General features: G+C 38.8%; 1 protein-coding gene across 1 annotated transcript in view; it reads left to right on the top strand.

Moving 5' to 3' along the window:
• The window catches only part of CTNND2 (catenin delta 2), a 554,610-nt gene that overhangs the window by 340,713 nt on the left and 198,019 nt on the right, over positions 1-15,878 (top strand). The window contains exon 10 of the mRNA XM_025215651.1: positions 1,855-2,038. Coding sequence (XP_025071436.1) covers positions 1,855-2,038 — 184 coding nt within the window. The remainder of the gene's footprint in view (positions 1-1,854; positions 2,039-15,878) is intronic.

Raw genomic sequence — 15,878 nt, 5'->3', positions numbered from 1 at the left:
TGTCCCATATATATATATTTTTTTGTAAAAATATATTTCTCTCTCTTTATATATGGTTATATATATCTAAACCTGTATTCAGTGTTGGCTGTATTTAATCAATGTCATAGTTGGCTTCTATGATTGTGTACATGCTGCTTTTGGCTGCAGTTTAATGATAGACTGTATTTAATGAGGTTTCCTTGTATACAAATGCAAGACAATGACCTTTTTTCCCCACACTGATTGTGGGGGGCAGACCTGTCTTATATTCAAGTATATACAGTATTGGGTGACAAAATAAGGATGATATTCATTCTTCTGCTTTTTCATTTCTTTAGCTCTTTAACTGACAGCTGATGAGTGATTATGCGTGTTGCATATAAGCATTAATTCAGTCAGTTTATATGTTATTGATACAGTTAGCAAAATGACCAATATTAAACAACATGCAACTGAGTAATAACAAATATATGCAACTGAATACATGAATTAAAATACCTGTAGAAGAAATTAAGCTTAAATAATCTATAAAAACACTGCTATACATTATTGATTTGTATTTACTGGAATGGTCCTTCATGTCTTAGAGTATTAAGGAACTCCATAGTAACTATTTCTTTACAAACCATCATGTCTTTTATCATAGTTAGTTTTGTAAATGAGTAATTTACAATCTGCAACTGATTTTCTTTCCTGCCTCGTTTTATTTCTGTGTTTAGGTAAGGCAAATAAAAAGGTTTGCTTCTAGTTGTATTAACTTTATATGCTAAAATGCAAGAGACAGTCTTTCTGTTTATGTCATCATTATAACTGTGCCCAGGAAGTTTTCTTCTAATTTGTCTTTTGTGACTTATGAATCTTAGCAGAAAGTTTCACTTCCCAAAAAATTGTCATGTGAGGGTGTGATTAAGCATTTTAATGCTTCATAATTTTATTAATTAACATATAAAACTATATTGAACTATATATATTAGTAAAACTAGTTATATTCCAACCTTGCATAATTGTCATCAACATTTACCATCTACTCACACGCCTTGTTCCATAATGATAATGGAGTTAGAAAAAGATAATTGATCAGTTTATAATAAATTAGTTGCAGAATTTTGCAAGACAGTTATATAAGTTGTTAAAAGGACATTTTTGATAGAGCATTAGCCTGGCCATTCAAGGCACAATACAGCCTCAAAACAATTAACTGTATTATTCAGTCCCTGTAGTTATCATTGTATGGCAGATTATTCTGAATCAGGAATCTGCTTTCTACTATTGACTTTTATTTTGGACTTTTAAAAAAGTAGTAGTGATGAGGGCCTAGATCAGCAGTTCTGAACCTTTTTCAGTCGATGTACCCCTGGGTCTCAGAGTGAGATTTTATGTACCCCCCTTTCAATGGGAAATTAATTTTTTAGGCCCTTCGACCTGTGTTAGACAATGTATGAAATATATCTCATGTATCCCCTGATGAGGCTTCACATACCCCCTGGGGGTACATGTACCCCCAGTTTAGAACCGTTGGCCTATAGCCTAAAAGGCATCTAAATTCTGAACACCCACTGATTTCACTAGGAGTTAAACACCTAAAATAGCTTTGAGGAGGAGGTCCTGAATGACAATCTGTTGCCTAGCTTACAGGCTTACCACTAGGAGACTTCAGGGCAGCTGTGGCTACTCCTTTTATTTGTAAAGGAAAGTGGAAATGATCCCTTCTTAGTGGGGTAGTTTTCTGTTGTCAGTGACCCTTTTATTTACACTATTAAGTCCTTGACAGAAACAGTTTGATTATTTTTCTTATTACTGCTCATAATTTTTTTTAAAAATGCCTTATCTTAATCCCCAAAGCGCTAATGGGTAGTTATTTACTTCTCATAGGAGTTCTCTGGAATCTCTCCTCTTGCGATGCACTGAAAATGCCAATCATCCAGGATGCCCTTGTAGTGTTGACCAATGCAGTGATCATCCCTCACTCTGGATGGGAAAACTCGCCACTTCAGGATGATCATAAAATACAGCTCCATTCATCACAGGTGCTGCGTAATGCCACTGGGTGCCTAAGGTAAGTTCTGGCAAAACATTTGTCTTGATTTGATCCTACTTCCATTGTCTTCCCCAACCCCATCTATACAAAACTTGGTTGGCATTTCAGCAAGGTGACTTTTCAAGTTCTAGCCTTTAAAATGTGAAAATCATTCAGAAACCAAGCATCAGGTCATTCGTGAACAATCTCTAAAAGTGTTGGGTTTTTTAAAATAGTTTTGACCAATCCCATAACTAAAACACATTACAGATGTTTTTTTTTTCTTCTTGTAAAATGTCCTATTTTTCCAATTGCTTAAATGATGTCAATGTGTTCTCATTATCACATCCAATTTAATTAGTGTACAAAGTAATGCATATGCCTAAACATAGGAATGTTATAATGCCTTATGGGTTCCAAATGCCATTGCTGTGGTGTGATAAATTTGTAAAGCATGTTTTTTCATGCTGGAGAGAGATGGAAAAAAAGAAATAGAGCAATAGAGGAACCCATGTAACATTATGCAACCCAAATATCTAAACTAATCTACTTGGTGCATCTTTTCCTAATTATGAATGTGGGTATAGTGACCAAAGGTAACAAAATTGAGAGGTATTTCTGTCCTGACAAATTGTTACCAAGTCTGTCAGTCTCCTAAATTCTATCTTCGGTTGTTGCAGTGTTTTGCTCTAACACTTTGGGCAGATTTCATAAACTCTTGTTGGTATCAGTTTCTCCCTCTATAGATGAGAATGCATTTATATACTTCACAAGTTTGTTATGAAAATTAATTGGTTTTGTGTTTTTGAGACACTTTGAAGAGACAACATGTTCTAAGATCAGTATTTGTTGTTGTTATTGTAATTGGCAGTGTGTCATGTCCAAAGAAGAAATTAATTGGATAGGTCTGAAGAGAGCTGGTCTGTGGTTAGGGATGCAGAGAAGAGGGGTAGGGGGAAATGCAGGCTTTTCCATGGTATTCTTTTCCCTTCTTCCTCAGTGAATTGTCATCTTTCTAAACAGCGTAAGTGGTTCTGGGAGAAAGTAAGAGCTGATAATTGACTGCTGCTAATATGTCATTGCAGGAAGACACAGTTGAAAAAGAAATATTTGAATATTACTAATGTACTGATCAGGTATGTGAGCTAAAAATGTTGGCATATTCATAGACACCTCTAAGCATTTTGGGATGCCTTAAAGGAAGCAAGTTTTTGTAGGTTAGCTGATTCTGATTCTGATTCTGAAAGCAGCTTGGTGTTCTAATTTTGACATATGGCATGTTTTGTTTATGGCACTAGGAAATCGCACCCCACTGGAAATATGTGAATCCTAGTATGAGAGAAATACCCTATAATACCCATGCTGGCTGGAGATTCTGGGACTGGATTCTGGGTACCAGCTGTGATCTGTAGCCACTTCCTGTAGGGACATGGATGGTAGCTCTGCTTGATATTCCTATGTCCCTACGACTCCCCCTTGGAATTCAGGATGGCCCTACAGGTACCCTGCCTCAACTTCCCTCTAAATATACACCCAGAGTCTTTAAAACAATATTTCTCCCCTCACTTGGCCTGGAGTTAATAATGTGTCCCCTAAAAGTTTCCCTTTTAAATATGAGGTTTCTTAATCCTTGCTTCTTGCATTTGTCTTCTAACCTTGGCCTCTGTATTCTGTGAGCTTTCCCCTCTAGTCTGGGGTTTTCACAGCACTTCTTCAGAGGTCTTTGTCTCCAGCCCTGGCCAATAGATTTCCTCAGGAAAGTTAGGGTGATCACCTATCTTTCCTTCCTAACAGTTCTCAGACAGTGTTTGCAACTTCCTTTTGATTAACTCCAAAGTATTCTAAATGCTCCCCTTCCATTCCCTCCCTCCTTCCCTGCATCCTGCAGCTCTACAATGCTCCTGGTCCTGGGCCCTTAAAGAAAAATGACCTGAGATTCCAGTTTCTTCTTCTTCCCAGGTATTGAGTGTTTCTCATGACCACCTTCTCTCTCAGGTATTTCTTCAGCATTCATTCATCACCCCTGGACTTATGTAAGAGGCTAACGGTCCTCAAAAATTACCTTTTCGTTTTTTTAAAACATCAGTATACCGTTATTCCTTTTGATTTTTTTTTGTATCAGCTAATAGGATGTAGGTTTGCCTTTTCCTCAGAGAAGTCTACATAGATGCTAATGTAGAAGCATGGTGCATTCAGAAAGGACGGATGCTGTCCAGAGCAGCAAGGACTTCCCCTTTTACATTTCATAACTGTTGCAGACCTGTTTTGCTGAAGGGCATTACATTTTATGTGACTAAAGAGAAAAGATCCCACTAGCCACTTAATGTATCTTAGAATGCTGGGTGCCTAGGAATTATTTGCACGTCTGCTGGTAAAGTCCTGATGAACATTTTATAAATGGGTAGTTTAAAATTAAAATTACAGATCTCTGTAAGTACATCTGAAAGTGCTGCTGGATTCATGCTTCCCAACCACCCCCTTCTCTCTCAGCATTGTGCAAGATAGCAGTGAGCAGGATGCAGGAGAATGTCTGGGAGAAAAATACCAGAAAGCTTTGGTCTTTACAAGAACTGACAATGTATAGAACCCCCTGGGGAGTTTAAAAGGTTTGTTGTACTGCCTTTTAAATGCTCCCACTCTACTCCAAAGGTCACCAGTGCTTCTTCCTATCTGTGACTAGATACACATACTCTCTGTATCCCGTGTGTCCTATGGAGCACATTTGAGATGACCTGTGAGTCTTTCTAGGAAGGGTAGATTGAATTCCTTAAAGGAAGGAGATATACTGCACTTCCAGGCTGAACCTGTTATTCTAATCATTTATGTCCATTTGATTACAAACATGGATCATTATGGAAAACATGCCATCTTTTTCTTTGGGATCATCAGCTTGTTATTAGAGAAGCCAATTTTCTACTTCCTTATCTTCAACTTTCCATTTTCCCCTTTGCTTTGAGTTCCTTGGTTTCCTTAATAGGACAATTCTGGCACCTTCCACCTGTTGCTATGAGTTGCATAAATATTTGCAATAAGGATGAATTGTATGTTAGGAAAATATTTTTATGTCCGTTTTCTTCTTTTTAAACAGTTGTTTTGAATATTTCCATGTAGACCCTTGATCACTGTGTGCTTACACTGTGGAAAGTTTAATGCTAGGTAATGTGCTATGCAAGTGTGGTGTAGTGTTTTTTGTTAATATTCTAGAGTGTTTGGGGCGGTTGCTTGCTTGTTTGTTTTGTGATGGACTGACATTTGAAAGACTTAAATAAATAGATATATAAAAAAAGCTATAATGAAATCATTGTCTAGATACTATACTTACTGGTAACCAGCCATGCGTATTGTAACAGTGGTTGCCAGATCTTTGAAGGGGGGGGGGGGGGGGGTTGTTTTGTTTTTCCATGCATCATATGAATAATTTCTCTTTATACTTTTCTTCCCCTTGCTTATTTTCCCATAAGGATTTCAACCAGGAAAGAGTTTTGATTTGATTTTCTTCTTTACGGAGGATGTAGTATTATCTTAGTAAAGAAAAGTCATGATACTCTTATACCCCTTATTTATGACTTAGTTTATAAGGGTGCCTATACACTTGCTCAATGGTAGGAGGGAGCATTTTAATTAAATTAGTTTCCAGAGAGCTGCTCTAATTAAAATGCTGCAGCATCACATGCATTAAGCCCCTGCACATTTAAAAATGGCTGTGGGACACTTTAACTAAAGCTCATTCAATGAGCTGTAGTTAAAGTGCTCCAGTGGCCATTTTTAAAACCACAGGGTGCATCTAGACGAGTGCGGTTGTGTGGTATGTGGCACTTCAAACATGCTTGCAGCACAACATATCGCACAGCGCAGTGTTCTCTGCCTTGCAAAGGCATGCTGTCCGAGCATGCACTGCTCCAATTTTTTTCCACGTGTTTTTGACCCCTGGGCTGCTCAGAGCCACACTGTGGTTGCCGGCCAGGCTCCGCCCAGCAGGATCACCATGGCTGCAGCTCCAGGAGGCTCTCAGGATGACAAGTATAGCTGCTGGGGCCAGCACAGTGCTGGCCCCAGTCTCTCCTGTGCCACCCAGGGCAACTTGCCATGCACTAAAGCGCATGTGGCACGGGTGTTCCCCAGGGACAAGAAGCAGTGGCACAAGGTGCACCGCCTCTACTTGTCCCCAGGGAACCTAACATCCACGCTCATGTGTACACGCCCACAGGGGCTTATATATGTGATGCTGCAGCAATGCTAGTGTTCCAATTAGAATGCAGAAGAGACTCAACTAATTAAATTAATTAGAACAAGGATCAATTAGGACGCATTCAAGCACATGTCTAGGCACCCTAGTGTTCTAGCCTGCCCTGCCTTCTGCCTTTCTTAAACTAACATAGGTAACTACCTCTCTTTGCTTATTTATTGGCAACTTATTAAGCATTTAAAAATTAATTCTGAGCCCAGTCCTGGAGCTGTCTCTCACACAAGTAGTTCACATAAGTCATTGTGGGCAACTTTACACATGCTCCAGGGGTGAGGGGTGGGGGCGCTTTAATTAGAGCAACTCCAAGAGCCATTCTAAATAAAGTACCCACAGTGTTTCATGTATTCAGTGTCCCATGCTTCAAAATAGTTGTGGGGGCACTTTAGCTAAAGCTCCATCACTGTTATTTTGAAGTGTAGAGGTGCTGAATATACGAGACACGGAGGCTGCTAGAGCGTGCTAATTAATTGATTAGCCGAGTCTCCGCATATCTACAGGTGCCCAGTGTGAACAAGAGCTTCAGAGTCAAGTCTTATTTCGGTAATACTGTTTTTATTACCCACTGTACTGAGAGGTGGGTCATTTACAATCTGTGCCACTGTATGCTTTTGTTACTTGGGGAAAAAATGCTGGTATTTCTCTTCTAGTCCCATGCTATTTCATTTCATATAACTTGGGTAGTTTTAAAATTGAGAGCATTAAAAGCTGGAAATGCCAAATTGCACGCCCATCACTCCCGATTCCAATAGAGGCATTCATCTTTCATAATAATGTAGACTCTCGGATATGACATGCCTCACTGTAACACCCAATTAATTTGTCTTCCTACTGTGATGCCAGCAGCTTAGCCCACAAGCTCTGTGAAACATTATTGCTATCATATTCACACGGATGTGAAACCCTGGACCTTTGTTTTATGTTTTTTATTCCATTTGAATTACTGTAGTGAAGGCAAAAAAGTCAAAACAAAATTTGTGAGCTGTGGCAATTTTCAGGAGTTACATATGATTCTTTTGAACTATAAAGCTATTAATATGCAATGTAAACACATTGCATCATCATACATGCGACTATCACTGTACACAAAACCAGCCTTTGAAGTATTATGTTCATCCAGAAACTGCAAAAAAAACACAGAAAACCAAACCTCAGTTTGAATTTTGAGGAAAGGTCTGTGATCTTAAAATTGTTTCTCACACCTGAAGTTTGCAAGTTTGCTTTCTGTGTATGCAATCAAAACTTACAAAAGTTTATGCAGTAGTATACCAATGGTGTGGGGGGTTTTTACATCCTTAGTGTACTCATTATACTTCACAGATCCTTAAGCTCTTTTTTACACTTTGTTTTTTTGTTTTGTCTAGTTTCTGTTTCACTTGATTTTCCATTATATATTTTTTTCCTGAAATTTCACAAGTTATTAAAACATCAGTTTATTTTCTTTTGTTTTAAAAAAATAATCCAACTTAAAAAATTGGAAGATAGTAGTAGCTCAGGTAGTTTTCCATCATAGGGCACTACGTTTTCTGTGGCTTTCAAATTAGTCACAAAAAGTGTGCCCGAAAATTTAATTCCAGTTTTTAAAATACATATAGCTCTCACATTCGAAAATGAAATACATTATAAAACGAACATCATGTAAATGGATTTAATACTTTATTTTCCAGCTGAATTTACCAAGTCTAAAATAATAGCTCTGAGTGACTTGACCTTATCTTAGTTACCTGTGGACTTATTTCATAGCATCTGACTAATCAAGCTGTTGCTTTGAAAGTTTATGCCTCTGAATTAGTCTCTAAGGTGCCCCTCTGCCCTGCCCTCTATGTGATTTCAGACTAACACTGAACATTTTAGCAGATATACCCAATTAATCTACTTTTCCCACAATCTTTAACATTGTGCAAATAATTCCAGGGTTTTAGATGACTAGTGCCCCCTATAATAATCCCCATGCTGAAGGTGACACTGAGAGATATTAGAAAAGCATAGAAAACTAGGGTTGGAAGGGACCTCAGGAGGTCATCTAATCTAACCCTTTAGATGTGGAAACTATGGAAAGAGCATAAAATAAATAACCCAGGTGGGGCTATTATTCATCACTTTAACTCCCTAAGAAACTTCCATTTTAATTCAGATGACGGTGCCATGGCATTTATCGTCTGCCACACCTGGCTGGCACAGAACTCAGGGATTTCTCTCTCTCAGATATTACATAGTCCGTTCATCATACAGGACCCATTAAGAAAAGAATGGAATAGGGATAGCCCCATTTCACTGGCTGTTTAGGACATTCCCACTTTCCTCCCAGGAGGAAAAATTTCTCTCTGGCACAACCATGGTACACTGCAATGAATCCCCTGGGATGACGTGGAACTTTCTGAAATGCCGTAAGCGTTCCTTTCTTTACAAGAACGGGGACGGTTCTCCTCAGGCTAATTGACATTCAACTATTGAGGGACGGTTTTTAAAGGGTCCATAGCCTAAATGCTCTGGGCTTTCAACATATGGAGTTTTCAGACCTGGAGCAGATTGGGCCAGTGGGCAAAACTCCCATTAACTACAGTGGGGTCAGGATTTGTTCCCAGGTTTTTGGACCAACTGTGAAAAATCTCTTTTAGTCAGGAGCTAATGGGAAGGAGAGGTTTGCTCTGGCCACTTCTATGAATCCATCTGGCAAGAGCGATGGAACTAGATTAAGGAACTGTAAAAAGCAGAGGCAGGATTATTCATTTATATATGAAGCTCTGCAAATCCCCACCAAGGAGGGTTTTTTTCTATGCCCTCTTCTGCAGTTCCTAATTGTCCTCGGGTTAGGCAGGCCTGCTATGAGGATTTTGAGATTACCACAACATTTTTTTTAAATGCTAAACATATTTCAGCCCTTAAACCAATATAGTTTATGCAAGTTAAATCCAGGCAATAGTCAAATCAGCAGCTTTACTGCTAATTCTATGATTAAATTTTCCTTACAAATTTAGAATAAAAAACACAGAAAAAAAGTTAATTCCTTGTTTCACCCTCATGTGGTGCCAGTACTGAGGAGACTATTTGATTTTCCTATCCCTTGTATTTTATTCCATTGATTCTAGGGGAAAAGCCACTTTTCCAAAACAAGATTTTGTTATAAATAAAACATGTCAATATTTCTAAGCAAGTTCTAGTCACAACCAAGCGCTGTCTAGTGACCTTAAAATATTCAGTCAAGCAGAATGAATTAAAACTTTTTAAGGGAAATTTTCAGTTCCTTCCCTACCTTCTTAGGAATGTACTCTCCTTATCTGATTTGCCTGGTAAAGAGTTTTTCCTAAGAACAGCCGCAGTCTTTAAGGCTTGAACTAGCTCCAGCTGGGTACATTTAGGTAGGTCTCACTTCATATGTTTAATATAAGGCACAATGCATAGACTTTTCTCCTTTTCAAGATGTCTCTCACTCAGTTTACTTTCATTTTTAAAGTAAGGCTGTCAGTTTTTTAATTAAATTGTCTAGTTGGAAGATACAACACACATTAATATTTGATAGCCAAGGAATAAGGTTAGTGCTCCTAATACTTGGATCCTTTTACTTCTTCCACCTCTTTATAGTGCGAGGCAAGCAATGTGGTAACCACCAGGTATGGAAGGGTGTGAGAACTAACAGTCATTTTCTGGCATTTGGAAAGATTAAGCCCTTTGTGCAGGACACAATTTACTTTTGGAAGAAGCCAGAAGAAAATACCAGTCTAGGAAAAAATCCAAACCATTTGATAAACTGATAAAACCACAACAATTCTGTCACAATTGAACATAAAGTTTGAGGGGCAGTTGTATATTAGATATAGGAGATGGTGGTTTTTTTGTGAGTTCTGTGATCATTCAGAGTGTATCTGAGATAAAATCTAGCATAGTAATTGAGGAGGGGAACCTTATTTGACTAAATTAGTATCCTGATTAGTATTAGGAAAATTTTATTCAGAAGGTACACAGGGGAAAACTACCAACAAAATTAAATATGTAGATGTGTCAAATACTTAAGTATTCTTCTTTTTTTCTTGTTTTTTATAAGCACAGTTCCTCTAACTTTACATGTTCACACTGAACAAATGTGTGAGATTTAAACCAGGGCACATTCTATTTATTGCACATTGGCAGCCACAATGCTGTAGTTAAACTACAAGATTAACCCTAAGAATTCTAAACAGCTGTAAATTCACTCTGGTTTAAGCTTATCAAAATCTCAGCCAGAAAGCTTATTTGAAAACAGATCACTTGTTGATGTATGATTTTAGGCTGATGCAAGAAAATTGAACTTTATAGTCCCAGGATCATTTTACTCTCTGAGACCTAGAAAATGTGTTTCCATTCAACAGCATGACTCCCTATTTCTATCAATGTGACTGATAATGGAAACTGGACCACTACATCAGGATCTGGCCTTAGATGCAATAATGACTGTGGCACTATGGCTAGAACCGACATTATACAGAAACCAGATTAAGTCATCAGAAACTGGTTTAAACCTGTAACAGAACAGATGTTCAGTGCACATAAAACAATTTCAAAATGGCTGAATTTGTATAGCATCCAAAGCACTATGCACTATACAAATAAGTGGAGAGGCATGCTTTGCCTGAACCTCTAAATAGACAGCAGACAGATAGGGAGATAGGATTCAGTGAAAGCAAATGACTGAGCATAACTGGTGTTTAACATGCACCTGATTTATTTCCTAGTCTTTCTTCTGTGTTTTACTCTCAAGGGTCACCTATGCCAAACTTTTTGAATAAATTACTGAAGCTGAAGTTCTCTTCTGCATTAGGAATGATATCTCCCTGGAAACCAGATCAACATCTGATGGGGCAGCCATCGTTGGGTAATCAGTGATCTGACAGAATTGATTCCTTCCCCTTGTGGGGATGGATAGTGGCAGTCAGACACTTTGGTAAGCAGCTAGAGTTGACTTGAGTCCAGAGCTGCTGGGCCTTCCCTTTTGTCTGTTCTATACCTCCCTTGTGCAAGGAAACCCAACTGTGTCACCGCTTTCAGAGGAATCTGGTAAAGCTATTTCATTGGCCAACTCCTGAGCCGCTGCAGGCATGTCCCTGCATTTCTGGGATGCCTGTCTGAGTTGAAAATTGATCTAGCCTAGCCAGGTTAGACTAACCTGAAAAGACTGAATTGATTCAAGCTCAGGCTTTTTGAATGTCTGTCCCTAGCCCATGTGATCTGTTTCCATATCACCACTTGGGGAAATGGGGCTTTGGAAGGAGAGAGGAAGAAGGATTACAGTTTATACAACTAGGCGGATACATTAGCTAGCAACTGCTGCAAGATGGAATATTTGCTTTCCAAAAGCTATGGTTAGGATTAGGCAGTAGATGGTAGGCACAAAGGGCTCCACTGTTGCTCCACTTATTGTCAGTAAGATGTTTGTCTCTGATTTAGTTTGCCTTTGTAGAAGATATTGGTATTTCACCTTGCCTGAGGAAAAAAAATATTGAAGATGGCTCACTTGCACCAGTTATGATAATTGGTATTAATCAGGGCAGAAGAAGCCAATATTTTACTTATCCAGTAAAATGAAATTACTTACCCAGGGTGAGTGGGAAAGAGAGCTTTGTGAGGTTGATTCGACCATGGAAATTTGTGAAACTTCCCTTATGGGTGGTTGGAGAGCCTCGTTGTCAGACAGCCTAAAGAGATGCCAGGTAATCTTAATTTTTAATACAGGGATATCTGTTGTTGGGATGTAGGCTGGACCCACTAAATCATTTCACAGAAACCCACCAGCATCATGAATTTAAAATGTTCTGTTTCAGCAAGATGCTTCAGTATGTGCCAATTTCTACATGTGCACTGTCCCCCTGGAGTCAGTGGCATTAATTTCTCCTGCCTCGAATTGGACTAGTATTTAAGCTGCTTTGCAGAATTGGGCTTTCAGTTGCTAGAAAACTGAACTTTATTCAAGTCAGTTGCCTGTAGGTAAAATAGTCTACTGTAATATCCTTTTATCCATGCCAGAAGCCATCCAGTCTCTATTCATCTCACTTCAAGATTTGTTGACTTTTATTTGGCTTGTAAGTGTTTTCCCATGAACACTAATAAAAAAAAATAATTAACTAAAAAATACTGCTGTCATGGGATGCAAGGAAACAGAACGCTGCTTGCCAAGCCTGCTTAGCATACAAATCCATTTTGAGTGTTTGCGTGAGCAGCATTTCAGAGTGAAATACAGCAAATCATTTATGGATCTCATCTCTTTTGATTCATTGCCAATGACTTTGATGATTGCATTCCCATTGGTGATACAAGTCTGAATTTAGAAGTTTAATAATTTAAGAGGTTGGGTTTTTGTTTTTATTTTTGTTTTAAGGCACAGGCATGATAATCTAGTTAAAACAATCCTATTTTAAAAAAGGGAATTGCAGGCTGCTACCTATGGATGTCTCCTAGCAATCAATTCTCTGTTCTCTTCCATCCCATTTTTGTGAGTGTATTAGTGAAGTAGAAAACTAGCTTGAGGTAGAGAGAGACCTATGTACCATCAAAGGTGAAAGAGCTGACACCTGTCACTAATTCAATTCTACGTAATTCCATCCAGTTCTAATGCTTTTTTTGACAAGTCACAGTAACTCTGTTGTACACATAAACTGAGATGGTTCAAAACTAGGGCAGGCTGATGATGTCCCTTTCCTCCACAAGAGCTGGAAATTCAGGAACCTGAGAGGTGTGTTGACAAAAATAAAATATTTAAAACAACATATACTTCATGTATACTTCATGCCCAGAAACTATATCTTACAAAGGGGAAAAGCATTATTCACTGTGTAGTGTAAAGCCAGTTACACTTCTACATGTTAGTTTCCAGTGATTCAGCATTGGTGTGTGTTTGCATACCAGGTAGGCCAGTAATAGTGGGTGTTTGAGACAGATGTAATTGGCATCCATATAGCCTTGTGCTTGCTGATAGAAGAAAGATCTATGAAAGATATGGTTTAACCACTCTAATGACCCTGCTTCCTTAGTAAAATATTGTGGACAAGATTTTCGTAGATGCACTAACAGATTCTGTGAGGAGTCTCTCTTGAATTGGGCAGGCAGAGTGAAAGACTTTCCTTTTTAAAAATGTATTCAACAAAGTAAAAAAAAAAAGGTGTCTTCCCTAAAGTAACCTTACATTTCACTATGAAGTTCTGTATGGTTGTCAGGAAGGATTCCTTCCTAAGGGCTGCATGCATCCTTATTTTGAAAAATGCATACAGCAATGTATCATCCACACATACAGTCTAGAACACATGAATGAATGCCTGTGTAGTAGTACTGGTTAGTTAGGATTACCCATTACATGCTTAGGATTTTTGTGATAAAGTACTTTTGAAGTATTCGGCCTAGTATGGCTTTGCCATTTTCACAGCTCATTTCCTTTGGCCAGAGTCCCATTTATTACATAGTTAGTCTACTTCAGCATCAGCATCTTCTCTTTAAGGACAGCAATACTGCAGTTTTTTCCGCATCATCCATCCATCAGAGAGAGAGAGAGAGAGAGAGAAAAGGTGTGCATGTGTGCACATGTGTGCATGCACATTTCTACGTGCACATCCACACTCACACATGCACACATTACTGTCCGTTAAGCATCTCCTGGAAAATATTCTGGAAGAGAGAAACATAACAGCATACTTTAAATATTCTTTATTATAAATAGAGCCTTAGGTTGATTTTGCTTAAGAAATTAAACTTTTTGTTTCAATCAAACAGATGTTAAGGATATATACTGCATTTATCAGGTTCACTTTATGCAGTTAATTCATAGGAGGAATATGTTAGCAAAGTCTGTTAGATAATATGAATGAATTCAGTTTACTAAAAGAAACAACCTGAAAGTTGGTAATTCTTAAGTGTTTCTTAGTTGACTCCTACTATGTCCGGTTACTATACATGACAACCTTGGGATTTTTTAAAACTTTAAAATAACTATGAAAGAATGTGAATAAATACTGTATTTTCTTGTGTTTTTTGTTAATGGAATTTGTGATTACCTTGGCTGTGCTAGCACATGTCCTGAATACATCTAAGGTAATTTTTTTAGCATTTTCAACCAAATGTCATGCTAGAATGGATCTTCAGAACTCAAAATCTGTCAAGTCATTGGCACAGTGTGTACCTTCAGGGCCACTTAAAGAGCTGGCACCCAAAATATAGTCTGAAGTGTGCCTGTACGTGCAGGTGAGCAAATTCTTCTTGTAAGCCTGGTCTCCAGGAGCAGGATTCTCCATCATTGATGACACTGGTCAGCACCTGGTTTGTAGCTGAACTATGGATATAGCCAGGACTATTTGTGTCATTTCTGAAAAAAGGGCTAATATCTGGCTCCAAGTTACAGAGAACTGGACTTGTTGCCTTGGAGTGGAAAAATGCATGCCTTACTTTGGACACACAGCTTCATCTATGCCAATGGATTTAAACTTGATTATACTCTTTTCATCTTACCTCATATTAGATGGGAACACGTAGACTAAACCCTGTCTTACTCATAATAATAAGGTTTTTTTAGAGCCTGGATAAAGAAAAAGAAAAACAGAACCTGAAGAAACTGCTTCTCTGTCAAATTAGGATGTTGTATTTGAAATTGTTGCCCTGAGGGGTCAGGCCAATGCTCAGGATCTCAATATTGCGTTTTTAGACAGGAGGGTATAGTGTACAATTGCAAATGCACACATAAAAATCAATTAAGCACACATACACTCACTAGGTGCATACACCCATACTAGGCATACACACTCACACTAGCAACTCAGATACACACACGTTCAAAATAACCAATTTAAGCCCATACATGCTACTCACACCAAATTTAGACAGAATCAGTTACCAACACCTGCACATCCAGTACACATACGTGGATTACTAATTCATATACCACACACACACTCTGATATCTATATATGTATATATATATATGTGTATTCACTAATTCACACACATACCACCCACCTACACATACACACAGGTGAGTTCCTAAATTGGGTGTTGTGATGTGTGTGTATGTATGTATGTATGTGCTTGTTGTACTTGGGATACCTGGGGAAAGGTTAAGGTAAGAAAGTAGAAGTGTAGGGAGTGAAAGTTGATGGAGTGAAAGTTGCCAGGACCGGGATTAGAACCGGTAGACTAGAGGGGCCTGGGCTGAAGAACTGAGGCTCGGGGGTAACTTTAGGTTAATTGATCTTAATTGATTAAAAGACAACGCCCAAAGCCTGCAGAACAGGGGAGCAATGAGGCTGGGATTGGAGCCAGAGCTATGGGGGAGCTGAAAAGGTAGGTGGAGCGAGGGAAAATGGGACTAAGGGAAAGTGCAGGTGTTAAAGAGGGGCTCTGGGTGTAGAGAGCCAGAGGATGGCTCTGGGGGCAGCTAGAAAAGCTGCAGGGAGCGGCAGTAGGTGCTGGGAGCTCGAGAAAGGCTCCAGCTGCTGGAGAAAACTGCAGGATAGCTACAAGGAGCTGGGAAGCTGGGCGGGGGGATGACTACAGAAGATGTGGGGAAAGCCTGAAAACAGAGAGACAGACAACAGAAAATCACAGGAAAAGCAGCAGGAGAGACTGAAAGGCAGCAGGGGCAGCGGGAAAGCAGAGAAAGGCAGCAGAAAGTCACAGGGAAAA

Source organism: Alligator sinensis, unplaced genomic scaffold (genome assembly GCF_000455745.1).
Source record: "Alligator sinensis unplaced genomic scaffold, ASM45574v1 scaffold82_1, whole genome shotgun sequence".
Lineage (NCBI taxonomy): Eukaryota > Metazoa > Chordata > Crocodylia > Alligatoridae > Alligator > Alligator sinensis.
This window is presented reverse-complemented; position numbering and strand designations above follow the sequence as displayed.